Source organism: Mustela nivalis, assembly GCF_964662115.1.
Source record: "Mustela nivalis genome assembly, chromosome: 10".
In the NCBI taxonomy this organism is placed as follows: Eukaryota; Metazoa; Chordata; class Mammalia; order Carnivora; family Mustelidae; genus Mustela; species Mustela nivalis.
Genome location: NC_139029.1, coordinates 27,914,052 through 27,941,812, shown reverse-complemented (window position 1 = coordinate 27,941,812; position 27,761 = coordinate 27,914,052). Strand labels below are relative to the sequence as shown.

Sequence of the window (27,761 nt, the reverse complement as noted above, 5' to 3'; positions counted from 1 at the left end):
AGGAAAGAACACAGAGATTCCATAGAGTCTGAAGAAGCAGGAGAGATTTCTTTTTCTTCCTCTCCAACCGGAGCAGTTTAGGAAAGAACAAGAAGCATGACCCGTGCAGCCTCTTGAGCTTCCACACTCTACAGGGTGGACTTGGGAAAGCCAGCTCTGCCTCTCAGGCTGTCGAAGCTTCTCCCCAATCCTTCCATGCACTTTCTGCTGAGACAGACCCACAGAGCTGGGTGAGAACCCCGCCAACAGGGAGGTCTGGTGACGGGCTCGGTGAGAGAGCGCACACCCTCTGACCCCAGGAGGCAGCCACCCAAGCCCAAGAAACCTGCCGGCTCAGCCCCAATAGTACTCCAGGTCCACCCCCAGTTCCTCCACTCACCTGGGGCTTTGAGCCAAGACTCCCACCCAAGCTTTACACGCCCCCCCACCTTGCCCAACACCCTGTGCATGAGGCTGTGAATGGCCACGCTGGGAGAGCTTGAGGAAGGAGGCCGGCACCACACACCCACTTGCCTTACCAATGCAAGTCTCAACAGGCCCTGGCCTCACCGGCCTCTACAGGCAGGCAGAGCAAGTCTGCGTCTGCTGGCTGCCTTCCCTGCTGGAGGACGTGCAGTTCCAATTGTTCACTGCCCCACAGCCAGCAGGGGGGAGAGCCAGACACAAACCCTCACAACTGCACATGGGGAGACCCCTACCATTTCCTGTTGAAACCACCCTCAATGTGGGACTCAACGATAAGCCTCCTCCATAGGCCTCACTAGAAATGAGGGGAAAGCTCTTTCCTGCCCAGGCCTTGTCTTGGGGCCACACTAATCTCAAAGTGGTGAAGCAAGTGTGGAGAATATCTTTTTTGCCAAGAGCTCTCCCCCATGGCATTAAATCCAATAAACAGGCACTGAGCACCAATGGAGCACGGGATGCTTCCAACAGAAGCCAAGAGTGCTAAGAGGGTAGACACCAGCACCCAGACAAATAACCCCAGCAAAGGGGCAGCAGCTCCACCTACTGGGCCTTTTCCTACCCTGTTGCCAATAATCAGTTCCCTCCAGAGTTAAAAAAAGATAAAATCCAAGAATAAAGCTAGGGCCTGACACTCTCCTGCTTGAGTCACAAGGGCTCTAAGAAGTGGCAACAGAGTGGGACTAAGGCAGGACAGCTGGGTTCTCTACTGGGGAGACCCGGGTGTCCCACAGCAGCTAACGTAGCTGACACTCTGGAGACCTCATCTGTACAAGAGACCTGAGCCACACAAGTTCTGACTCAGAGAAATGCTTTCCACCTCCGTAGGCTGCCCACGTTCATTCCCCTTGGCCTAGCCAGAGCAGGCTCCACCAAGAGCCCAAAACAGCCGCTGGGCCTGGAGGGGTGGATCCTAAGGAAACAATAGTCTTTCCCCTTCCCAAGCAATGAGCCAGGAATCTGAAGCCCCGCTGAGCACCAAAGCATGAAGTCCTGGTCTGTTTTTAGGACGCATGAGGCTGGAGCATGTCTTGGGTTACTCACAAGGGAAAGCCACTCTCTCCTAGGGCCTCAGAGACAGCCCTCAATAGAACAGCAGTTCAGGACACCCAGTTTTATCCCCTCACAGTTCTCTGCCTCCAACCTGGCACTTGCAGTACTCCAACCGGCCTGTGCACATACCTCTTCAGGTATCATTGTGTTCCTATGCAACATGTGAGGACCCCGTGTGTCACCTGTGGACGGGAGGCATGTTCGTGTACCAGAGGGTACACAGATGTGCATGCACCTGTGTTTATGAGGTCTGAGCTGCATCCTGTGTGTCAAGTACCTTTGTGTAATGTAAACTCCCAACAAAAAGGAATCAGGTATACTCCTTACCTCCTACCCAGCAGGGACAAGTGATAGAGCAGCAGTACCAAGCTGTTCTGTGTCAAGAACAGATTTCTGCTTAGTCTGCCCACCCCTCTGTCCAACACCCATGGGATAAATCCCTTCCCTGGCTCAGAACTCAGTCCCCCAAACCCTTCATGTTGTAAGACCATCAACATGTACTTAGCTCACCACCCCCCAAGAGGGAAACACACAGACTTGGGAAGCACTTCCTTCCTTAAGGCAAAAGCTGCTAGCTTCTATTCCTCTTTTCCAGGGATCCCAGATCTAAATCCCACTGGGTACACCCTGAGGAAACAGGCTTTCATTTTACACTTTGTACAGGAGCCTAGCAGTCATAAGAACACACTGTTTTAACGATGATTTTTTTCTTTTTCTTTTTTTTTTTTTTTGACTCTTTAAAATCCAGGCACAGCTGTTCCTCCTCCAGGGGGTGAGGTGTAAGCAAGCCTCCCAGAACCCTGCTCCTCCCACCTTTGCTTTAAGCATGCTCAGCCCTGTCTTGACAGCCTCAGCCTACCTCCCCTCCATGGGCAGGGAGGGGTGAGACTCTGGGAAGAAAGCTGCTACACATGCCCTGGAGTCCCTATCACCAGGGCAAAGGCCTGAACCAAGCCATTTATAGCCTTGGAATCATGAGTTGGCCAGAAGTGCAGAGGGCAGGAACAGAAGGCCCTGTCTGTTTGACTGAGCTTCATCAATAAGGAGGTGCCACTGTGGCTTCCTAGTTCCAAGGTTTCTATCTGTAGCTATAAAGTATAAGAGAAAAAAAAAATTCCTCCTTGGCTAATTTATAAAGCCACCTGAACAGCCAATAAACACAGAAGGAAGGAGGGTAAAATTGGTCTACCCACTGGATAGGACATGCAAATAAATAATAAAAATATTTATTTTAATTTTTACTACGGACATATATTATTTTTTAAAAATTTAGTGATGTAACAAAATGGAAGGGCTAATTTAAGTAAAAATGGTATAAAACTGTTTGCTATAATTATACTTACAGAACACAAAAATAAAGCAAAAAAAAAAAAAAACAGTACATGCCTTTACAGAAGGGAGAAAATAAAGCAGAACATTCACAATATTATTCACTTCCAATGCCCTAGCTCCTAGCATTAATAACTATTTGGTGTTCTTCAGTAAGTACTGGGGTTAGAGAGGAATTCGTTTTTTTCCAAAATTTGTCATAATGAGATTATAGAACGGTCAGCATGAAGAAAATACATAGGAGGGCGCCTGGGTGGCTCAGTGGGTTCAAGCCTCTGCCTTCGGCTCAGGTCATGATCCCAGGGTTCTGGGATCAAGCCCTGCATGGGGCTCTCTGCTCAGCGGGGAGCCTGCTTCCTCCTCTCTCTGCCTGCCTCTCCTGCCTACTTGTGATTTCTGTCTCTCAAATAAATGGATAAAATCTTTAAAAAAAAAAAAAAGAAAATACATAGGTATATAAAGATATATTGGGGCATGATTTCATACCCCAAAAAAAAGTAAGACAAAGGAAAGTGTTTAAATGTTGTTCGCAGAAAGATATCAAATGCCAGATCTGTAATAAAGTTACAAACAGGAAAAACCATGTCATTCAGACTAATGGAATGTGAAGTTAGGAAAAAAACATTTTCCATGTGGAATGACAAAGCTTATCTCTACCACTTCAACGTTTTCGACGACTTTGGAATTTGTAAATAGCTGGAGAGTTCACAGTTTGTTTCTTCACCTTCACCTTCTGAGTTTTATCCTACAAAAGAGTAAAAAAGTTACCAGTAAACATCAGGAGAGGGTTTTGAAAAACAATTAGGTTAATAAACTACCATTAGAGAGGCCCTAGTTCAGTCCTTCTCAAAGTGCAGAAGAGAAGAAGCCCACCACCCCAAAGTATCCCCAAACACAATGAATCCTTTTCTCCCCCAGGGACCTAGAATGCTACCAGTGTGTAGAAGTTCTTGGAAAAACTGAGAGGAGAGGTACTCAAATTAATTTTTTTGTAGGGCATATTCTCACAGAACCCTAGCTGAGAAAGGCAGATCTGAAGGATCTGACATTTAAAGGAATGGTACGAATATGAACGGGACACCGCATAATCCTTAGTTGTGCTCTTTAACTACACAATGTTGTCTATTTTTAAACACCAGTGAGTGACACGCACTGTTTTGTTAACCTGTTTAAATGTTACACGTAGCTGCTCACAAGCTATAAAGTTCATGTGCTACCTGATCCTACCCTTGGCTGTTCCAGAGCACTGACTAATAAGCCCCTTATTACCCTTCTTAATCAAGGAACATTTCAACACTGTCAGAGTAACAGACACTGGCTCAAACCACTGCCCCTGAGGAGCAGACATTTTCACTGGGGTTGATTTACACACAGCTGAAATCCAGTTTCAGTTAAGACCTTTACAAGAGGAAGGCGGGGGGAGGGGGGGGCGCGCCTCAGGCTCTCTCTCCTCACCAGAAGATCTTTTCGTGTTTGAATTTTCTGTGCAATAACAAACAATTTCTTCTCACGTTCAATCCGCTGTGTCAGGCAGTTATACTGCTTTTGTCTTTCTTTAGCTATCCGCTGCGAAAAAAACACACACATTTTCAATAAAATGAACAAGATATAAATGAATAAAAAACCTGCTTTTTAATCCACTTAAGTCCCAACGCATAAATGGTTTCATCAACTCCCTTCTCACTCAGAAATCAACATAACAAGGGACTATAAAATTGTCCATTTTAGGAACACCACATTCTAAGCTAAGCAGAACCCTGGAGACTTGCCCAGGGACACGTGGTTCACCTGGAACAGAGTCAGGACTGTCCCGAGAGTCTCAGAGATCCCAGGAATCTTTCCACTACTACACTAAGCTGTTCAACCTCCATGTGAGCGTCCCGGTTACCTAAGGCAATACAGGAATGAGACCCGGAAACCCTACACAATGTGAACAGAGGACAGAAAGGCCACTGGCCAGTGTGCTGATGTCTGAGAACCACAGAACTCAGAGAGAGGGACTTTTCTGGTGAGAACTGACCCAAGAACACTCCCTGCTGAATCCCCTTCAAAGGCCAGGGGTCCTTCAATTTGGGGGAATTATAAGCCCCTGAGAAACCCACTCCTCCAAGTTACAGGTTAAAAATTCCCTTGCAATCACCCACCAGCAGACTTAATGAACATATTTTTGCTCTCAACAGAACCACCAAAAGAAACAATACCACTCGACAAAAATGGCAAGATCCAAACCTTCCCAACTTCTCAAAAGGCGTGTTGGTGAACTGTTTGTTCTGTTTGGAGCACTAATCTCTTTAGGGACTACCACAACACTTGAGAAGTGTTAGTGACACAGCTAATTGAAAATACAACTAATTGACAAACAGGGTTATCACAAGAACACTAGTCAGCCGGCTCCTCAGCTGGAAGTGTTATCTTCAAGAGGGGACTATGACTGGGCTTCAGATTTAAACAATTCACCAATTCTAGCACAGTCTCACAGCAGTGGTTTCAGACAGCTTTTGTTTTCACTTTATTACACAGACTGTCAAATTTATGGGATTACCCAATATAGTCAAACTAATTAGGGGTATTTATATTACTACAGCAAGTTTAGCTGCCTCTGAGCTAGAGAAACTGCTGTGAAATTAAACATTGGAAGCAAAGCTGATGCGGTGTAAATGATTCAAATCAAAACAGAACAGCTGTCTGCTTGAAACACATTGACAGCATTTTTTTAAATGAATCAGTCAGAAGTGAGAGTTCAACTCCAGAAGGCTTTGAGAAAAAAGCATGTCTTCTGCACAAATCCAGTTCCAGAGACGGAAGGCACCATAAGGAAAAGTCAATACAAAAGTTTGGTTACAGGGCGCCTGGGTGCTCAGTGGGTTAAAGCCTCTGCCTTCGGCTCAGGTCATGATCCCAGGGTCCTGGGATCGAGCCCCACATCGGGCTCTCTGCTCTGCAGGGAGCCTGCTTCCTCCTCTCTCTCTCTGCCTGCCTCTCTGCCTATTTCTGATCTCTGTCTGTCAAATAAATAAATCTTAAACAAAACAAAACAAAAACTTTGGTTACAAATGCATAATACGTAAAGACTTTCTGAGACATATGTTTGGTGCTAAAGGTGCGGTATCAGAATATACCCATCCCTTAATCTTCAGTGTCCCCTCCTCTCTCTGCATCAGTCACAAGCCTTAAAAGCACAAAGCCCAGAGTGAGAGGTGGGATTCAAATGCAAATCTAAAAGCCAGACCCTAAACTACTGACCATTAGGCCACAAGTTCCCCAATCTTAAAAACCAAGGACCCAAAACCAAAAACAAAACCCCAAGGAACCACTCCCATCCCCAATGCAGTGACAAAAACCAACCAACCAACCAACCCCAGATGCTCCTAAGCTCAGACTCAAAAAACAACAGAGGAAATTACCTTCAGTCGAGTCTGCTGGGTAACCCCCTTCACTTTCTCCTTCTGCAAAGTCTCTAGTGTTGGTCTGTTAAAGACTCTGTCAACAAGTTCCGGGGCTGTTCGCAGGTGAGTGGCAACATCAAACTGCTCAACTGAAAGTCAAGACAATTCTTAAGGCACCCTGTAATGCCAAACACAGACCAACACGCTAGAAATCCCAGAAACCCTCATATATTTCATACCTTCCTTTTTGGTGTCAAAAAAAAACACATGCTTATTCTGCTGCTTCCCCTGGAAATCCAGCAGATGGAGCTCTGATTTTAGTCTTTCAATTTTCTAGAATACAGAACATGATCCCATTTTACATTGGGTTCATCAGGGTATCAGAAATGAACGTGCACAAGTTTAAACCATTTCACATCATTATCACGGGCCACCAAAAAATGTGCCTCATTTTTTTAAAGGAAAAGATAACTAAAATTTACCAAGCACCAACCATATGTCAGGTACTGGGCTACACATTCCACAAAACTCACTTAACATTCCCAGGAGATAGAAATAAGGCATCAATCTCTCAAAAAAGTTAATTTGTCCATAATCATGGGGCTAATAAATGGCAAAGCCAGAATTCAAACCTAAATAAGTCTCATTTCCAAACATGAATGCTTTTCACTCCACCATATTGACTATACTTCTAAATCACTACAACCATCAAGAAGCACTTTTAGGGGCGCTTGGGTGGCTCAGTGGGTTAAGCTGCTGCCTTCGGCTCGGGTCATGATCTCAGGATCCTGGGATCGAGCCCCGCATCGGGCTCTCTGCTCAGCGGGAAGCCTGCTTCCTCCTCTCTCTCTCTCTGCCTGCCTCTCTGCCTACTTGTGATCTCTCTCTGTTAAATAAATAAATAAAATCTTTAAAAAAAAAAAAGAAGCACTTTTAATCTGTAAATGCCAGAAGAAATCAACTTACAATTTGATACCAGTGAATTTTTATTTTTCTTCAATAACAAAAATACACCAGAACAACGGGTTTCAATTATTACCTTAGCTTCCGCAACCCTTTTCATTTCTATATATTTGACATCCTGGGTTCTCATCAGTTTCAGTTGTTCTGGAGTTACTTCCTCCTTAGTCTCCTTAATAACGTGAACTCCATCCTAAAATCCAAATTTAAAACATACATTGCCTATTAGATTAAAATCATGAATAAGTCATTAACATAGCTCATGACTATGAGCTATGGTATTCGGTTGAATACCATATGCAACAGCGGTCCAGTACACAAAGCCCAAGATGCGTGTTCAATTTAGCACCTTGTCATCCACTCTAAGAACAGCTCCAGACATAAAACAACTCAGATTCCGGAGCAGAAATGCATGCTGTCCATGAAGGGGCAATTTGCCTTGGACAGGGACCAAGAACACCTGGACTAACTAGAGAAGGGCTAAGTAAAGGCCAAGGATCCTTCCTCTCCATCTCTTCCCCCATCCTTATTTTCTTTAATGAGGTGGAGCTCGGAATACCAACTGATCCATTAGGCACCCACCTGGAGTTTAACCCGAGTCATTTTGTAGTAGAATTCATCTGGATTTTTTTCAAGAGCCTTCTTCCGGAGAGCTCTGAGGTATTCCTGTTTTTTTCGGTAGTCACTAAAAGGTTAAATGAGGTTCACAACAAAAACAACAAACTCACAATGAGCAAACTTTAGAAGCATCTAAAGTTTACTTAAAATGAAACCCAAAAAAGCCAAAGCAATGACTAGATTTGATCCAGACTCCACAGTCATTGATGTTGAGCTACTGTCTGTGTAGGCTCCTCTCCTATCCCAAAACTCCCCTGAGATTAACATCTCACGTATTTTAGTGCTGTTTACCTCCTCACAGGGAAACACCAAACAAAGCACACATCAGAGCTCATTAGACAGGGTTCTCTTTTTTTCCCAAGATTTTATTTATTTGACAAAGAGAGAGAGAAAGAGAGATCACAAGTAGGCAGAGACGCAGGCAGAGGGAGGGGGGAAGCAGGCTCCCCGATGAGCAGAAAGCCTGATGCAGGCTTCAATCCCAGGACCCCAAGACCATGACCCGAGCCAAAGGCAGAGGCCCAACCCACTGAGCCACCCAGGTACCCCTAGACAGGGTTCTAAAGCAAACTTGGGCACCAAGTGACCAAATAAGATTCAGAAACTCCACAGTGCAATACAGCATATGGACTAGAATCATGGACTCTGGAGCCAGACTATTAGGATGAAAATCTGGACTCTACCACTTCTGGCTAAGTAATGTGGGTAAATTAGCTAACCAATCCATATCTCAATTTAATCTATAAAATGGGTATGATAGTAATAGCCTCCCAGAAGGTTACTGGGAGGAATGCATAAGTGTAAAAATTGCAAGTCTTCTAAAACACTGCCTGGTGCAGTAATAGCATTCAGTTATCATTATTAGCCTTAAAAACTCTGGGACGCAGAGCAATCCACTTAATCCATCACCATCTGTACCAGGAGCACAAAAGGACCTCAGCTGACAAGCATGGTTAACAAACAATTATAAAGTATTCTGCAAATAAAGTGCTAAAGGAAAAGAATGGGGGTAATTGTTTTATAAAATGTTTTCAGAGCTCATTATCACCCACGCTCAGTCTTATGAATCCATCTTTCACATCTCTTCATTCCACACCACACACGCAGTGATGTAAGAGACTCAATGACTGGAATTTTAGATTATATCTTGCATTTCAAGAAAAGGGAGAGGGAAAAAAAAGATTCAGCTTTTGGCTCACACACCAAGGCAGGAGCAAATCAAAGCCAATCTGAGAAAACTATCTAGAGCAACATAATTAAAAAAAGAAAAAAGAAAAAAGAAAAAAAAATTTCACAATGCAACTACAGTTAAATAAATTATGCTCTGCCCAACAAAGAGAAAAGGTTAGGGTCACAGACAAGTATGTAACAGGTTGCCAGAGTTTTGGCCATTTTGTCAATGGCAAGAAATTATCCCGTCAGACACTTGAACAATTCAGCTGCAGTGCAGGGAAGCTGTCAGCTTTCTCGACAGCACCCCCACCAGAAAACTGAACTCACTCTGCACGAAGTTTGTAATCTTTCTTTTTCTCCAACAGGCCCAGATGTTTTCGAAAGCCAGGCTAGAAGACAAAAGGAAAAAAAAAAAAACTCTTAGTTTCCTCAGCAAAAACATACTGAAATCAACATGACACCTGACAGGAACAAGAGTCTCTGGAGTGCTCAGTAAATCCATGTCCTTGGAGCCAACTTGCTACCCTGTTCCCTCCCCTCCCCCAACTGGGCTCTGCCCAAGGATGAGAGGTACCATACAGCCGCCAGAGAGGTCACAAGCACTGCCATAGTAGGCTTCCTGGCCTATTAAGGACAGAGAGAGAGGCAACAATGACTCGGCACTAAGCAAGTAGTTGCCAGCTGTACTAAAATTACTGCAGACTTAATCCAAGGGTTTATAAAATACTATGAAGGGAAAACATAATAACAGGGAGGCAACTGTGGCAAGGGCACTAAATTTAGTTTGGAGAATGAGGTTCAAATCTAAGCTTTACCTCTTAACAACCTGTGACCTTGGGCAAGTCACTTAACTTCTCTGAGCTGCTGGTTCCTAATTATAAAATGAGAGTAACAGTACCTGCTTCTCATGATTATCATGAGGATTAAATGAGCCTATATGAGTGGGAGTGTCTGCACATAGCCTGGCACAAAGCAGGTACCCAGTATATTACTATTATATCTTTGGTAAGAAATATGAGAGAAAAAGCCAAGTGTGACACAAAATACTTTTTCTTACACAGAACTTGGATAGTATGGAAGGACTGTATCTTGGCACCATCTTTCTACAAGCTATTTGTTGAGCAATTAATACATGTCAGTGTCTGTGCTAGATGTTTCTGCCCACACGGTAACAGGCCACAGTTATTAGACACCAACTCTGTTACAAAACAATCTGCTATGCTTGTTACAATCTCATTTAATCCCCACAACAAACAAGAGAAGTAGATAAAACACACAACTGTTATCCCAATTTTCCAAAAGGGGAATGAGGCTTGCCCAAGAACACAGAATAACTGGCAAAGCTAGAACTGGAACCCGTTCCATATGGGGCCACAGTCTGTGCTCTTCCTCACCACACGAAGACTGCATCTTCTGCTCTGAATAATCTCAACTTTTGAAGAAGTACATAATACCTCTCTCTGTTTAAACTTCTCCAATAATTTAGATGAGATTTTTAGTCACGTCTCTTATCCTTGAAATGAAATAATAAATAACTCAGTAATTAAAATAACACCAACACTAAAAAGAAATAATAGTAACAAACAGAACACAAGAACAGGTGCTGGTGAGGACATGGAGAAAAAGGAACCTTCTTACACTGGTGTTGGGAATGCAAACTGGTGCAGCCACTATGGAAAACAGTATGCAGCTTCCTCAAAAAGTTAAAAATAGAACTACTCTATGATCCAGGAATCACACTACTGGGTATCTACCCAAAAAATACAAAAACACTAATTCAAAGGGATCTGTATTATAGGAGACCTGGCATTGCGTCATTAATAGCTCCTCTAAGTACACCTATCCCCTCCAATACAAAACACCAGCACCTCAGTAAAGGATCTAGAGAATAAAGTCTAAATTGACCCAAACATGGAGCTCTCTTGTCAACATGTCAACATGCTTACCCACCTCGCCAGCATGGCCTTCTCTTCATCTCTCCCACAAAGTCCCTCTATTCCTACTCAGACATGACCATGTCATGATTATGGCCAGCCAAAGAAGCCCGGTCTTCTCTGTTAATCCAAATCAACTACTTACAACTGTGACTTTAGACACACTATTCAATCTCTTTAAGCATCAGAGTTCTCATCTGGAAAATGAGGATAATATCCACCTCACAGACATGCTGCAGATTTAAAGAACATGATCCTGTATAGCTGTTGGGCTGTACCTAGCATACAGTAAGTGCTCAAAATGCTATTATCGTTGCCTTTCAAGTCCAGCAAGTTCCATCGTGATGATTTCCCTCATCATCTCTACTCTTTGCTTTCAAATTCCTCATTTGGCATTCTTCACGTGTCATCTCTTATAAAGGTGCCTCTTAATTCATCTTTTAGTGGCCTCTGGATTCAAAACATGGGGCCTGATTCCTGGCTTTGCTGCTTGTCAGTACGCACTGTATGTCTTTGGGCAAGTTAACCTATCTGAGCCTTAGCTTCCCCATCTCCATATGTGAGAAAATAGTAATACCTACTTCCACATGGTGTGAGAGTTAAATGAGATAATGACAGTAAAGCATTCTGCACTTTCTCTGGCTCTGGCACACAACAAACATTTTCTATCATTAGCTTTACACAAGTCCACGAATAGGTTCAGACAGGGTGGCAAACAAATTACACTACTGCTCCCAGCACACCACGGAGCACATAGCAAGTGCACAATAAATGTCTGATAAATGCTATTATGCAGGAAGACTGAACTGCAGTCAAGAGGCCTTAGTTCCATCCCATCAGTCAGAAACACAACCTTGCATGAGCCCTTCTCCCTCTTCCCCAACTGCCAAATGAAGCTGGACCAGATATCCCTAAGGGCCCTTCTGGATTGGTTACCATGTGATTTCTAAGCAAAGTGGAATGAATACACTGATTCTTCATATACTAAACGAATTTCTACTCAACCTTCTCAACACAGACACACCCTCCAAAGTCCTACAACTGTTTATCCACCTGAATTTGGTGTTTGTCACTAGGCAAGTCACTTCAGCTCCCTGGACCTCAGCTTGCTCATCTATATAATGGGGATAGAAAACATCAACGTTACAATGTGAGACATAAGCAAAAACGAATGTGGCGGAGCTTCACGGACTTTGCACAATGCCCACGCCAAACGGTGATAAAAACATTATCATCACCAACCTCTTGGGTCACAGACCCCCTATGCAGCGGGCAGGGCCCACAGATGGGATTCCAGTTCCAGCCCGTGTGCGCTCTGACCTCACCTTCCCCCCAGTCAAGCGCTTTATACAGTGTCTCACCCAACTCCCTCCCTGAAAACTCGCAAGACAGCCAATGCTCCCCCTAGAGCGAGAACGACGACCCCCGACCCCGCCAAGTCGCGAGGCTCCGCCCCAGGCACGCCCGCGTCTTCAGCATACATTTGAGTTTATTTACGTGCCCCCTTGACGTTGGGAAGGGACCGGGGCCCGCAGGTGGAGAAAGGGAGGAGGCGAGGGTAGCACATGAGGCCACGGGCCAGCACTCGTGGGGCTTGTGCAGTCCTACCTGGCTTCGCTCTCGGTGTTCCCGCTGCCGGGATTTAGCCGCCTTCCGAAAAGCCGCCGCCATGTCTGCTCACGCCTGGAAAAACTCGAGTAGACAACGCCTTCCCCGCAAACCCTCGGCGGCACCGTCCGCCGATCCTACCGGAAATAGGCCGGGGCGCCAGCTGCCTAGAACAGCCCACGTCCTATCCGCAGCCTATCCGGCGCCTGCTTTTCCGGAACTACGTCCTCCAGCTGGGGCGTCCAGCTCCAAGCTGCTTCTGGGAAGTGTAGTTTCCTGGGTCTAGTCCCGTGACTCTGCAAGAGTCTGTTCTCATTCGCCAGAACTTGTGCACGTGTACCGAGATCTCGTTTTCGCGCTCGGCTCCGCGTTGGCTCCTGGGAACACGTGGCTGGCACTGCCCTCGGGCTGAGCAGGGCTTGGGTGTGCGCATGCGCAGTCACCTATCGCTCCGCTCCAATTACCCGATTTATGCCGTGCGTGACAAGGTACGAGTCGTGTGAATTTTTTATCCTGTGCGGGAAAGCGCACCCTATAGACAGGAGAATTTAAAGCCATGTTTGGCTCTGCCATTTACCAGCTGTGTGACTTTTGACAGGTCTTTGATTTTAATGAGCATCATTTTTCTCGTCCATAAAACAAGGATAATAATAGCGTGTTCTGCTTGCTTCACAGGACTGTCGGGAGGCTCACAGCTGAATGCAGGAGTTCTCTCCCGGCGGTAGTTAAAAGCTTTGAGTCCCTCACACCCTGAAGGAATGGCTGGCTGACAGAATGAGTTTCAGAGGTGGTATAATGTAACGATTAGGACCAAAAACCGCAGAGGTGTGTTCTGATCCTAACTGCCACCAGCCAAGGCAAAATTAGCTTCAATGAACCTCGATCTCCCCATCTGTAAAATGATAGTAATAATAGTATGTCCACGGAATTGTTGTAAGGATTAAAAGAACTAATACGTTTAAAGTGCTTAATGCTGTCTTCACCCCTTGAACGAGTTCACAATCAATTGGAGCAATGGTTGTTGTTGTTGTTACTAAAGCTACCAGTAAGGCTAGAGAGAGGGTTGGGCACCGTAGGGCACTTCAGAGGTGTTTGGTTTTCTTTTCTATCACATGAAGCTAACCCTCAGTGAGTTCAGCAATTGCACCCATTTGTCGTGACAGAGCTCACGCCTCCCACTGAGGCTCTCCGAGGAAATTCTCTCCTCAGTCCCCGGAGGTGCCAGTCCAGCAGACGGGTGGGCATGACAAAGCTGAAAGTAGCTGAGATCTGCCATGTGAAAAGTTTTTTCCTGCCTCTCAATCTGAGCCTTTTGCCCAACTCAGGTCATAGACATTAACAAACTTGCACCGCATTTGTGACTTAACCGTTGAAAGACAAGGCCCTTCGTGATCTGATCCACCATTCCAGCCCCAGCTCCTTTAAGGGACCCAGGAATCAGCCTTGGGTTTGAATCGCACAGCCACCGCTATCAGCTTGGATTTAGGGTACGTGGTCAAATTCTCTGAGCTCCACCTCCTATCCTATCAGACAGAAATAATAACATAACCAATTCATACCGCTTTTGTGAGAACCGAAGGAGGCAATGACTAACACTTAGCATGGTGCCTTGCTTGTAGAGGGCATTTAACAGGTTAATTCTCCCGCCCCACCCACCCCCAACCCTGCATACTCTTTAGAAGTCACTCACTTCACCCTCTACACCCACAGAGTATGGCGAGGCTTGGGTTCATGAGAATAGTGTTTCTGGGCAATCTGAAAGGGTGTCTGCTAAGCCATGAGGCCAGGCGGGGGCTCCAGGCAGCCCAGTGGGTAAGAGTGGGCAATACGCCCAGAGAAGGAAGGAAGTTTTCTCACTGGGGAAAGAAGGGCTTGTGATCACAAGCATCGGGGAGTGATTCAGCACCCACAGGAAACCAAGAGAGGCCTGTCAGTTGTCACTCAGGGGCTCCTCTTTAAAAAATGCTTCCAAGGTGAGAGAACAGCCAGAAGACCCAGAGTGAGACCTCCTCCAGCATGAGATAAGGAAGGGTGTGTGGGGGCTTCCTGAGGGGCGAAGGGATTGCCAGATCCCACTCACCCAAGGCTAGTCATCCAGCAATCAGGCTCTTCTTCCAGCCCCAGCTCAGACACACCTGTTCCCTAGAGAAGGGGGGGAGGACTGATGGGAAATGGGAACAGGGAGTCCATGTGGTTGATCCCTAGACCTCCCTGGGGCACGTAGTCCTCCTGGGCCAAGGGAAATGTGAGCCCACTGGAGAGCTAGAAATGGGGAGGGGAAAAGACACATAGCCCCTGCCCTCTACCAGTGTCCCTCCCCCAGGCTGGCCCAAGCCAAAAATCTAATTTTCTCTGGCCTCCTGACTCCCAATCCAAGCAGCAGAACCTTAACACTGGACCATGAAAGGGAATGTGTTGGGCCGAGTGAGTCCCACATACTCAATACCTACTGTGTACTCACCTCTAATACTCATGAGAATGCTGGGAGACAGGGAGTCAAGCACTCTTAAGGGATGAGCAAATGAAGCGTAAAGAGGTTGAGTGACAAAAGAGGCTGCAGGGCCTGCCGGTTAAGCCCTTTGTAGCATAAGGAGCTCTGACATTTGATTGTGTGGATTTGAATCCAGCCTTTGCCATTATTAGCTCTGTCGCCTTTGGCAGGTTACTTATTCTCTCTGTACCTCCATTTTCTCAACCTTAAAATGGGAATAAGAATACACATTTCATACAGTTGTGGGATAATCAAGTACATTAATGTATGCCAAGTGCTGGGGCACCTGGGTGGCTCAGTCTTTGAGCATCTTCCTTCAGCTCAGGTCATGATCCAGGGTCCTGGGATGGAGCCCCGTGTCAGGCTCCTAACTCAGCAGGAGGCCTGCTTCTCCCTCTCCCACTCCCCCTACTTGTGTTCCTTCCCTCTCTCACTGTATCTCTCTCTGCCAAAAGATATAGATATTTATTTAAAATCTTTTAAATATATATATATATATGTTTTTTAAGATTTTATTTATTTATTTGACCTACAGAGATCACAAGTAGGCAGAGAGGCAGGCAGAGAGAGAGCTGGGAAGCAGGCTCCCTGCTGAGCAGAGAGACTGATGCGGGGCTTGATCTCAGGAACCTGAGATCATGACCTGAGCCGAAGGCAGAGGCTTTAACCCACTGAGCCACCCAGGTGCCCCTAAATATATATATTTTAAAGTGTATCTTTATATATATATATGCAAAGTGTTTAGGCAGGGAGGGACTGGTGCAGAGAACTCAGGACATGCCAACTCTTATTAAGGCTGTTCAGCAGAGGTTCAAGCCGTGAGGAAACACTAGAGACTCCAACTCTATCTTTGATCCGTCACCTTCCTTACTCAGTCTTAAGCCCTCCCTCTCTGAAAGCGGCTCATCTTTGCCCTCTCCTTACCCCAGATCAGACCCTGCCTTGTCATCTACTCCAACCAGGCAATCTTCCCTGCCCTCCCCAGGTCTAGGAGTCACCTACACCTTCAAGACAAAGCCCAGAGAAAGGGCCCACCCATGGGCGGGCTGCTTACTCCCTGGACTCTGGTTAGCAGGTACCTGTGGTCCAAACTGAGGTAGAGAGGAGTGCAAACTGAAGCAGTGCCATTCATTCATTCATCAGATATTTATTATGTGCTGACTTCAGAGTAAGTACTGGGAATGGGGTAGTGAACAAGAAGGACCTAGTCCCTGCCCTCATGGCACTTACAGTCCAGGTATCAGGAACAATAATAAAGCAATTAGTTTGATTTTGGAAGGAAACCTGGCCTCAAGGGTGACTTGGGATCCAGGAAGGCAAGCACATGATTCAGAGATGGGAGTGGAAGGAATTCAGGAGCTCCAGCCTGGATGGGAATGAGTCTCTGCTCTGAGAACTTGGCTGGATCCAGCCTGGGGGATGGGAGATCCTCTGTGGGCACCTGAATCTCCGATGCTGAGGTTATTTCTAGGGTTGGTTTGTTGTCTCTTGTTTTGCAAACAGCACAGCAGAGCCTCCTCCTCCCTCCCCCACCCTTCTACATCGAGGCTATTTATGCCTAGTGACAAGCCTGAGGATCCCAGGGGAGTTGGCCTCAAGGACCTGGAGGGGCCTTGTGTCCCTGGCAGGCGCCAGTCCTCCCTCCCAGGCACAGGGAGGAAGCCAGAGGATTGGAAACTGTAGAGGTGGGGGAGGAGGGGTTCCCTCCACTTCCCTCCACCAACCCTGCAGTGCCCCATCTGAGCACACGCTTCACACCCCTCCCTGAGAAATCCAAAAACCATGAGGCCAAGGATTAGGGTCTCCCCTGGGCTTCAAAGGTCAAAACTATTCCTGGGCACTGTGGAAACCAAGGCCAAACTTCTCTGTCCCAGGACGCGGCTGGAGGTGAGGAGTTGGTTACTTCTGTTTTTGCCACTCAGAGCCCTGAAATCAAGCGCTTTGAAGGTCAAGGTCCTCTCCGGGGTTAGGGGGTCTTCTCTTCACTGCTTGTTGCCAGAGAACACCTTGGTTCCCACTGGTAGGGCCCTGACGACAGAATCAAAACCACCCTCTCTCCCAGGCTCGATTAAATACTCTTACAAACTCGGTCTAGGTGTGACCCCCGGGGTGGGAGTGGGGGGTAAGCTGGAAGCGGGGGGAGGGGCGCACTCACGAAGAGGCAGGGACTCTTGGTCCCCTAATGGACCTTGGTTTGGTCTGCTGGGTACTGTACCCCTTCCTTGAGATGGAGTAGAGCAGTCTCCCGCTGGCTGCCGGTAAGAGAGGGGAAGGCAGGGGGAGAGTAAGGCGAAAGCGAAGAGAGGACGGGGGCGGGGTCCTGGCCACCCGGGAAGGTTGGGAGAGCCAGGTTAAACTGGGCCAGCCCAGGGGACCTGGAGCGGGCTCCAGCGCAAAAAGGAGATGTGGGCGGGGTCTGGCCCCCAGCCTCTGGGATGCGGGGCCGGGGCGGGGTCCCCACCCCGCGGCCTGGGGCGGCCAGGGGGCGGGGTCCGGGCGGGGCGGGCCCCGCGCGCACTTCCTCGGGGAGGGGTTGGGGCAATGCTCCCACTCGCCCACACAGTCCGTGTGCAGCCGGCAGCCTCGCGGGCGCCTTGCTCTGCCCCAGCCCTGCCCGGCCCGCAGGTACGAGCCGGCGAGGGACGCGCGGCCCGGCTTCCCCTCCGCCGCCGCCCGCTTCGAGGTGAGCTCCCCGCCGAACCCGGCTCCGAATCCCCGCTCCCTGCCCCAGCCGCCGCCCCCTGCTCCCGACCCGGGTCCGGCCGAGATGACTCGGAGCGCGCTGGGAGCGGGCGGCGCGGGGGCGCTGAGCCCCGGAGGGTGCCTCCCGGATCGCACTGATCCTGGACTGCAAGCGGGGCGGTGGCTGCTCCGAGACTTGGGCGGGGGAGGGGGCCAAGTTTGAAACGGAGAAGCCAGAGTGAAGCGAGCCACCCGGAGGGTTCGAAAAACTGAGGCTCCCAGAAAGCCCGGTGGAGCGCGACCGAGACTGGGACAGGAGAGTCAGGCTTAGACAGGAGGCTGCAGGGATACCCGAGGAAAGGACAGAGGCTTGGCGGTAGAGTCACCGAGAGGCAGACCCGAGGCAGAGGGACCGACCCAGGTTTTGTGGAGCGGAGCATCTGAAGGAGAAGCGTGCATTGCCCCCCGTGGACACGTTGTAGCGACCTTCCCGGGGCTTTGCAGGGTCTTTGGCAAGTGAGGGGCGCTGAAGCCTAAGATTCGTTAGCCTCGTGATAGATTAGCCTCTGTGAGGCCTAGAGAACCCTCCAGAAACTGGAGACAGAGACACTCAGCAACAGAGGTGCTAAGTGAGAGAAGGGGTAGGAACCCCTCAGAGAGACTCAGGTACCAAGATTTGGGTGTCCAGGGGTAGAAACCCGCGGGGGTGTGCGGGGGCATTGGGAGCTAACCAGCCAGAGAGATAAACGCAAAACAGAAAGACCGCTCAAGTGTGCAGAGGAACTGACTGGCTGAGTGGGGCAGAGCTGGCTTTGATGGGGGCGCATTGACAGCTTCCCAGACAGACCTGTAAAGACTCTGGCCTGAAAGACTGGGAAGCAACAATGTGGGGAAACATAAACTCTGGGCCAGCCAGACCCCTGTGAGGCAGAGGACCTGAGACAGACTGAGATCAAAAAGGAGCCCCAGGCATATACCAAGACAGCCCAACTTATTTTTAAACTCACATCTTGGACGGGCTGCTTCAGCCCTGGGGGACTCAGGGTGAATGAACTGTTCCTCTGCTGTCCCCAAGGCAGCTGCTGGATCCTGCTTCCCACCCCCCTTCCCCTATACTCCTTTGACTCCTAGGCCCCATGGGGGGAGGAGAGGAGAGAAGGAAAAGTTTGGGGTTGGTGCCTGATAGCAGGAGGTGAGGGGGTGGGGGGAATTAGGTTTCTCCCCTTAAATCTCCTGTCAGTTCATGGGAGCTGGGGGAGGGGTCTGTTCTGATCCTAACTCACAGCTGTGGGACCTGGCCAGGGTCCTCCTGGACAGTGCATGGTGGAGGGGGGCAAAGGAGTTGAGCGGTTGGCATGGGTAGTTGGAAAGGCTTCTGGGTGTCTTCCAACAGCAGGGTTGGCAGCTGGGGGAGAAGAGTGAGGTTCCTGTGCTGGTGATGTCACCCCGTATCTCCCATACCCCTGCTCTTAAGTGTTGACCACCCCCTTTACTGCCACTGCAGCAATTTTAGGGAGAAAAACAGGAAAGGGCTCCAGGCTGGAAAGCAGGCCTTTCTGAGACCTGAGTGACCTTGGGCCTGGCTTGTCCCTGGTTTCTATGCTCAACTGTAAGATGGGAATGATCCCCTATCCTGCCTGTCTTCTGTGAGATATGGTGAAATGGTGGATAGGATGGCATTTCGTGCAAAGCAGGACATCGTGCAGGTACTTATACCTGTGTACCCGGGTGACGGGTCTCTCTGGGGTCAGGCTGGTCCCACTGAGCTCCCTGGCCACGTCCTGGGCATCTTTACTTCTCCCAGCAGAACAGGGCTGGGGCAGCAGGAGGGCTCTTTGTTCTATCCGTGGGTCTACCCTGAGAACTTCCAGGTCAAAACCCAGGCCAGCTCCCTGACCCAGGCCTGGCTCAGAAACTTCTCTGACCCCTGGTGTGTGAGGGGCTAATAATAAAAACACCAACGGCTACCATTTTACTGACTACTCACTTTCTGCCAGGTGCTTTCCAAGCACCAACATTTCAGCCTGACAGCAACCGCAGGAGTAGGAGGTAAGCTTAGATAAGGAAACAGGCCCAGGGACCTTAAGTGACTTGCCCAAGATCACCCAGCTAGTAAGCGAAGAAGTCAGGATTCAGATCCACATGCCACATTTGAGCCTCTGTAAGCCACATGCCTCAGCCATTTATCCAGCCGTTCTGAGCTCTGGAAGGTTCACCAGGATGTGTCAGATGTGTGTGTGTCTGGGTCAGGTGTAGGGGTGTGTGTGTGTTGGTGGAAGCAGGGACTGAGAACCATCTGGCAGACTGAGCAGTCTCCCCTTGCACCCCCCCCCATACCCCACTAGCCATGAAGGAATATAAGACTGGCTGTCTTCAGTCCCCTAGCCCTGCCAGGGAAAGTAGGAGGGAGATGGTGAGGGAGGGGGATGGGCAGGGACAGGTGGGCCTTGATTGTGCCCTTCACTCTGTCCTCATTAGCATCCAGCTGGACAGACTAAGAGCCTGGGGGATTCTGGGAAGTAAACAGAAGCCATGCCCATACCCTATTTGGGGTGCCCCTGTTTCAGAGTGGTGACTGCCTCCCAGGGTGTGGCCCCAGGGCTAGCCTGGGCCCGGGAAGGTGATGGCTGCTGTGGGCCACGCCAGGAAGGAAGGAAAAGACTCGGGTCACTCCCGGACAGACCACAGCCACACGCTCCACCTGTGTTGCCCCCTGCTGCCCAGTGGCTGACAGCCCAGGCAACCCTCAGATGCTGGGCCAGAGGAAACCCAGCCTGACTGGTGGGGAGTGGACCAAGAAAGAGGGCTACCCTCTACTGTACAGCATAGCTCTCCTCCAGAATCTGCTCTCTGAAGATCTCAGCCCCTGGAGGCCTCACGGCCTGGCCTGGGGTATGAACTTTGTATTCCCCCCCCCAACACACACATTGTACAGAAGGGCAGCTTTGAGTTCACAGAACATCCCTTCAAGAGCCAGGCCCTCCAGGCTTGGGCGTTTGCTGGCACCTGGAATCTGAACTCCAAGCCAGAGCAATGCTTCTTGGCCAGAATTTCCCACTGGGGGTGGCCGAGAAAAGGAGCACTTTTCCTTCAGCTTGAGCCTGGGCAGGCTCTGGGGACTGCCAGTTAGTGGTGACGGGGTGGGGGGGGTGGGGGGGTGGGTAGTGGGTTGGTGGGTTCCTTTGTCCTCTCCAGGCTCCTCTGCAGCTGTGAGAACATCCCCTTCCCATGAATCCTGGTGGTTCCTCTCCACCCAGCCAGGGATCCCAGCCCTTAGAAAGCAGGCTTCATGACGGAGGACGCTGGGGGCGGGGAGCTCTGAACCTGGGGCTAGAGACTGGAGTCAGGGGCAGCAGAAGGGACTGGGAACCCCACTTCCCTGCCCCCCCACTCCCTATGCTCCTGTTCCAGAGGCAGCTGTGTGGATGACCTCATCCCGCAAACATGCTTTGTTCCTGAGAAAATGGAAAGTGTCTGAGGTTTGGTGGGGGCTGGGGCTGGGTTCTGCAGCAGCAGCTCTGAGGGCTCCCCCTTGCCTGACTCCCCACCCAAGAGGGGGCCTGATTGGGGAGAAAATGTCTTCTGTGGCTCCCATTCCCTCACCCTCTACTCCCCCTACCCCAAACCCTCAGAAACCAGAAAAGCTGGGGAGACGCTGTTTCTCCCAGAGGCAGGGGGAAGGAAATAATGACCCAGGGGACTGGAAAGATCTGCCAGGAGGGATGCCTGGCTGGAGATGGCAGGGGCATGCTACGTAATCCCTGTCTTCAGTTCCCCGTCCCTCCCCAGGCATCTCACTTCCTTTTTCTTGCCCCTGTTGCTGGCCAAACCCGACATCTAGCCATCCTTCTGCCACAGCTGCTGCAGATGTGCAGGCCAAGGCTGCCCAGGCTGGTGTGACCAAGAGACCCAGCAGGGGCTGCATGGGGTGAGGGCAGAGGGTCCAGCTGGGGAAGCTTGGCTGTGTCCAGCTTACAGGATTTCCTTCCTGCTTAAACCTAGCCTGAGCCTCTGAAGTCCTTGCTTGGGCTGATTCTCCCGGACGGAAGGAGGCCCGAGGTGACTTCCACCTCCACCATTCATGGCCCAATATCCCTCTAACATTCCACTGGCTTCTGGACCGGGAGAGGGCGGGCACAGCCCATTCATATCCCTAAGCTCCTCACTCCGGGAGCTCTGAGTGGAGGTTCCTTTTTCCATATCCCTAAGGCCCCTTCCTGGGAGTCAGAAGAGGGCGGGAGTGCTCTTCACTCGCCATAGAGAGTGGGGTGACTCTCTGCCCCTGCTCCTGTCCCTTTGGGGACAGTAGGGACAGTAGAAGCTAAACTCAGGCTGGGGCAGGAAATGAGTCACTGACCCAGGAAAAGCCCCCTCCCCCCAGATCTGCCAAGGCTCAGATAAGAAAACAACTTCTGCTTCCTGATTTTTTCCTGACCCCTTCTCCCCCGCCTCACACGCCGTTAAATACAGAAGTAAACATGCACAACTGGCTTTCCAGAAGCACCCCCATCTTCATCATCTGCTGTTTGGACCCCACATTTCTTAGGCCTGGTCTCTTGGGCTTGTTGTTGTTGTGGTTGTTGTTTTTTACACAAAGGGCTTTGGCAAGGGGCTAAGCCACAGCCCGACTGGGTGACCCATGCCCCACCTTTGGCACCTGGCAGGGCTCACTCACAGCCACCATGAGCGAGGCCTTTGACTGTGCAAAATGCAGTGAGAGCCTGTATGGCCGCAAATACATCCAGACGGACGATGGCCCCTACTGTGTGCCCTGCTATGACAGCACCTTTGCCAACACCTGTGCCGAGTGCCAGCAGCTTATCGGGCACGACTCCAGGGTAAGGACTGGACCAGACCGGGCAAGGAGTGGGTGGAGGCTGGCAGAGGGGCACGGGTGCCAGGCCCCTGCCATGCTCCCTGCAGGAGCTGTTCTATGAAGACCGCCACTTCCATGAGGGCTGCTTCCGCTGCTGCCGCTGTAAGCGCTCCCTGGCCGACGAGCCCTTCACCTGCCAGGACAACGAGCTGCTCTGCAATGATTGCTACTGCAGCGCCTTCTCGTCACAGTGCTCCGCCTGCGGGGAGACCGTCATGCCCGGTACGTCCCTGGAGGCCCCGCCATGCACCTGCCGCCCTGATGCCAGGCCTCTGCGCCGGCTCCGTTCATGGCCAAGGGACGGGCACGTGTACGGTGCATCCCGGGAGGCTTAGTATTACAAAGACCTGCACGCATGGCATCTTTTTGGAAATTGAGCACGTACAGGACCAGTCCTGCCTGTACACTCGTGGGAGATGAGCGTGCCCAGGGACTGGCATGCCCAGGGATACACATGAGCGCTTAGCATGTGCAGGAACCCACATGCTTGGAATGTTCCTAAAGGTTTAACATGTGCCAGACCTGGTACAAACCTGTGGGCTTACCATGCATGGGCAGACTGACAAGCTTGAAACACACCTGTGTATTTAGTACACTAGGAGCGAGGAGTTCAGTGAGACCATCCTGCTGGGCGCATCAGGGCTTGGTAGAGATGGGTAAACAGGGCCTAACATGTATGGTGACCTTCATTCCTCATAGATAGGTGAGGGCTGAGGACATGTGGACAATGACATGATTAGTAGATACCAAGGCTTCGCATGTACTGAATCCAGGTGCCCGGTATTAGAATCCAGTAGGGGCAGAGACTCGCTGGCGTAGTGCACCTGGGTCTTTGCAGGTGTGCTAAAGCTATCGTGTCTGGTGTGTAAGGGCTTAGCATGTGCTGAGTCATCGTGCCTATGACATGGAGGCCTGGTGGATGCTGACGTGGTCCTATCTAGCACATGTGGGGACTTCACACATGCCAGACCCTCGCGTCTAGATTCTGGGGGCCTAGCATGTGTCGTCTTGGGGAGGAGCGGGTCATGGGTGCCATACGGGTGGTGAGGGTCCTGATGCGTGTGTGTGGATGCCACCCAGCTTAGGCTTTGGGAACAGCGGGGTCTCTTCTCGGGGGCAGCAGAGGGCAGCCCTCAGGAGCTTGGGACCCAGCCTCTGAGAGGGACCCCTGTTCCCCACAGGGTCCCGGAAGCTGGAATATGGAGGCCAGACGTGGCACGAGCATTGCTTCCTGTGCAGCGGCTGTGAACAGCCTCTCGGCTCCCGTTCCTTCGTGCCGGACAAGGGTGCTCACTACTGCGTCCCCTGCTATGAGAACAAGTTTGCCCCTCGCTGTGCGCGCTGCAGCAAGGTGGGGGCAGGGCCGGTCGGGGGTGGGGAGTGAGCAAGGCTCTGTCCCAGGGTGGGGATCACCGCTCCCCACTGCTGACCGGTGCTGCCCCCACAGACGCTGACGCAAGGCGGCGTGACCTACCGTGACCAGCCCTGGCATCGAGAATGCCTGGTCTGCACGGGATGCCAGACGCCCCTGGCAGGGCAGCAGTTCACCTCCCGGGATGATGATCCCTACTGCGTGGCCTGTTTTGGAGAACTCTTTGCACCCAAGTGCAGCAGTTGCAAAAGCCCCATCACAGGTGCGACATGGGTCAATGAGCATGGCGGGTAGGGTGCAAGCAAAGGAATGGGATCGGGATCTGGAATGGGGTGAGTCTGAGGGACAGGACTATGCTCTGGATCCTCAGAGCTAACCTCCAGCCTCCCTCCAGGACTCGGCGGAGGCAAGTATGTGTCCTTTGAAGACCGCCACTGGCACCACAGCTGCTTCTCCTGCGCCCGCTGCTCCACCTCCCTGGTGGGCCAAGGCTTTGTGCCGGATGGAGACCAAGTGCTGTGCCAGGGTTGCAGCCAGGCAGGGCCCTGAGCCAGGACTCCGGGGCCCAGGGCCTCCCAAACCAGGGCTCCAAGGACTAAGGCTCCTTTTCCATACCATCTTTGGGACCCAGCCCCTCCTCAAATCAGGGCTCCTCCTGGGCTCCAGGATTTAGCTTCCCCACTCCAACACCCCCATACCGGTACTCCCTGACCCAGGGCCCCCAAACCTGGACCTTTATGGAGCCTCCATGGTTCAAATCCCTTTCGCCAGCCTGGACTTCAGGATTCAGCCCTTTCCCCACAGTCTGGTGCCCAGACCAAGACCTCTCCCCAGATCAGGGCTCTCTATCCAACCCTCCAAACCTGGACTCTGGGACCCAGGCCCCCTTCAATCTAGACTTCTTTCCAGAGACTTTAGGTCTTCTATGGGTGCCTGAGAAGCCCTCAGAAGTGGACTCTTCTCAGGCTTGATCCTCCCCACCCCCAATCCCACCGTATCCCCAGGGCTGGGGCTCTCTAGGCAGCAAATCAGGGGTTCACTGTTTAAGGGGATCCTAGAGCACAGGGTTTTGCCCAGTCCGTGTCTGTCGAGTGTTTTCTCATTTTGTTTGCGCTCCGTTTTGCCCAGAGATGGGCAGAGGGGTGGAATTGGTTCATTCCCCCCTCTTCCAGATTCTGCAATAAAGCAGTGTGAGGAAGAGAAGGCCTCTCTGTGTTTGTCCGCGGGTGGGGGGGTGGGGGGTTCCCTCGCAGACCGGGAGACTCAGGCTCTTCCAGACCTCCTCCGTGCAGGGCAGAGGAGGAAGCTGCTGGGCCACGGGGTGGGAAATCTCCGGAGAACTGGGATCCCCGACGCTGCTACCGTCCCTCTCAGGCTTAACCAGCCTCCCCAGTGCTGGCAAAGGGCTTTTTCCTCCGGGTGGGGGTGGGAGGGGTTTGGGGGAGGTCCCGGACTCCAGTGGAGTTGGCGGTGGGTTCCCCAATGCAATACAAACCGCCCCCCTCTTTTAGCAGGCCTTCCCAAATCCCGCAGAGCACCCCGTGCGGATTCCCAGTCTGGACCCAGACCCCCAACCCCCTTCCCCCTCTTCCCGAGGATTAGCGGAGGCGGCCCGGGAACCGCTCGCGGCCGCACGTTTTTTGCCAAAAAAGGCAAGGATGCAGCTGCACGCGCCGCGGGAACATCTGGATCCGATTCCCGGCATGAATGGGTCACGGCCCCGCCCCCCCGTGATTCAGGGGCGGAGGCGGGAATGAGAGAGGGGGGCTGTCCCCCAAAGTGGGGAGATGGGGCGGAGCGCTGCTCCCCTCTGCCGGCGTCCGACGCCGGCGGCCCCTGCCCCGCCCTCGGCCCCCGAACGGTCGGAGGCACACTGGTGCGCCCGCGCCGGGCGCGCGGCTTAGGGAGCTCCTGGTCCCGCTCGCCGCCTCCTGGGGTGGGGACCGGCGCCACGGAGGGGCCCACGGGTCCGGCTGACCCGCGTGATCATCTGTATCTCACACTAAATGCTCCCAGAAATCCTGCGGGGCGCGCATTTTTCCACTCCACAGAGGTGGAGACTCCACTCGGCAGTTCCACAAAGTCACCTAGGTAGTCACAGGTAGATTCCTTTCATACTGCCTCCCGGGCGGATTCGAATCCCTAACTTTCTGGGGCTGTGGTTGACATGTTCAACAAACCTTTACAAATACCCACCACGCGTGCTTATAATTAATAATTACATGTTTACATTTTTGTCTCTCCCATCGGCTTCTTCGAGAACTGGGCTCGCGCCTGCCTTGCTCGCACTACTGTTCTCAGCTCCTGGTACTTACTACGTGTTCAATAAATACTTGTTGAGGAAGAGTCGTCCGAGCATAGAAAACAGCTGGTGCAAAGAAAGGGCGAGCTGAAAAAACATATGGCGCTTCGGGCAGCAGCAAATAATTTCATTCGGAGGAAGTGCCGAGAGACTAAAATGGCAAGCAGAGGCCAGGTCGCAAAAAATTTAATGCCAAGTGAAACAGACCTCACCCTACGGGTAAGGCAGCCAGTGGAAATGTTTAAGCAGGGGCATAAGTGATCACTCGGGCTACAGCATGAATAATGGATAGCAGGGGTAAGATGAGCAGGCTCTGTTGGAAGCTGGTGCACTGGTGGAGGAGAGAGGTAAAGAGGCATCGGGGTGGAAAAAAAGCACGACTTGGTGACTGGCTCAAGGCAAAGGAGAAGGCTTTAAGGGAAAGAAGGTGAATGCTTTTGCTTAAGTGGTCCACCCCACTAAGAGGAAAAGATACACAGTTACGGTGTCATTGATTTCAAGAGAAACATTTTTCAGATTTAACATCTTGGAAACCCAGATGCATTGTATAGTAGAAGATGTGACATAGTTTAACAATTTTTTCTTTCTTAGTGGAACATAAAATAATGGTGGAATTAACATTTGATGGCATCTCATATTTGATGAAATATGGTAGATTCCAAACCCTACCAAACACACACACACACACACACACACACACACACACAGATTGTCTTCAGTCTTAAATAGAGATTTCCCACCTCTTTGGGGAGGGGTGGGGCACCTCTGGTGAATTTTGCCAGGGGTGCTCTCTTTAAGGTTGAAATCTTGCTTAAATTTTTAGGCATAAATATAACCCTCAAAACACCCCATGAGCCGGCAAGACAAGAGTCATTATCATCCTGTGTTATTTTTCAAACTTTAAAAAACAAAAAGCAACGCATTCCTATTTTAAGAGTCTCATGCTCTACCGACTGAGCTAGCCGGGCAACGCATTCCTATTTTAGAAAAATTAGAGACTTACAAAAAGTAAAGACAATAGGTAAATCACTAATAATTCCTTGATATATTACAGCCTCCTGGTTCTTTTTTGTTAAGCATGCTTACGTACATACATATTTTCATTTTGAGTTTTAAGTTTATTTTTTAAAATGCAAAAGTGGGGTGGGGTGGCTCAGACGGTTAAGCAGTTGCCTTCAGCTCAGGTTATGATCCCAGGGTTGGGCTCTCTGCTCAGTGCAGAGCCTGCTTCTCCCTCTCCCTCTGCCATTCCCTCTGCTTATACTCTCTGGCTCTCTCTCTCTATCTGTGTGTGTGTGTGTGTGTCTGTGTGTGTGTGTGTGTCAAATAAATAAATAAATAAACATTTTTCAAAAATGTGAAAGTAATACATGTACATGTTAAGAAAAAGCCTTTCATGCTGAGTACACACAAAGAAAAGTTTCCCGCCTGTACCAGATCTTCTGGGATATCTCCTCATAAACAACCATTGTTTACTGTTACTTGGATATCCTCACAGAAATAACCTCTTTGTGC

At 50.3% G+C, this 27,761-nt stretch overlaps 2 protein-coding genes and 1 long non-coding RNA gene across 3 annotated transcripts; 2 read left to right on the top strand and 1 right to left on the bottom strand.

The window, feature by feature from the left end:
• Positions 1-2,725: 2,725 nt before the first annotated feature.
• On the bottom strand, positions 2,726-12,778 carry UTP11 (UTP11 small subunit processome component). Its single transcript, XM_082686958.1, has 8 exons — positions 12,524-12,778; positions 9,309-9,370; positions 7,773-7,875; positions 7,270-7,383; positions 6,470-6,563; positions 6,249-6,379; positions 4,300-4,410; positions 2,726-3,589 (listed from the first exon to the last, which is right to left on the bottom strand). Exons 1-8 carry the CDS (start codon positions 12,584-12,586, stop codon positions 3,506-3,508), a joined length of 762 nt encoding a protein of 253 aa, XP_082543084.1. The 5' UTR covers positions 12,587-12,778; the 3' UTR covers positions 2,726-3,505.
• Positions 12,779-12,895: 117 nt separating this feature from the next.
• Positions 12,896-13,494, top strand: LOC309842240. The gene is made up of 2 exons (XR_014299577.1): positions 12,896-13,011; positions 13,199-13,494. It is a non-coding gene; the product is annotated as an uncharacterized lncRNA (long non-coding RNA).
• A 4,020-nt stretch (positions 13,495-17,514) lies between these two features.
• On the top strand, positions 17,515-25,143 carry FHL3 (four and a half LIM domains 3). The gene is made up of 6 exons (XM_082686957.1): positions 17,515-17,697; positions 22,361-22,534; positions 22,620-22,794; positions 23,754-23,923; positions 24,020-24,206; positions 24,339-25,143. Exons 2-6 carry the CDS (start codon positions 22,379-22,381, stop codon positions 24,491-24,493), a joined length of 843 nt encoding a protein of 280 aa, XP_082543083.1. The 5' UTR covers positions 17,515-17,697; positions 22,361-22,378; the 3' UTR covers positions 24,494-25,143.
• Positions 25,144-27,761: the final 2,618 nt, after the last annotated feature.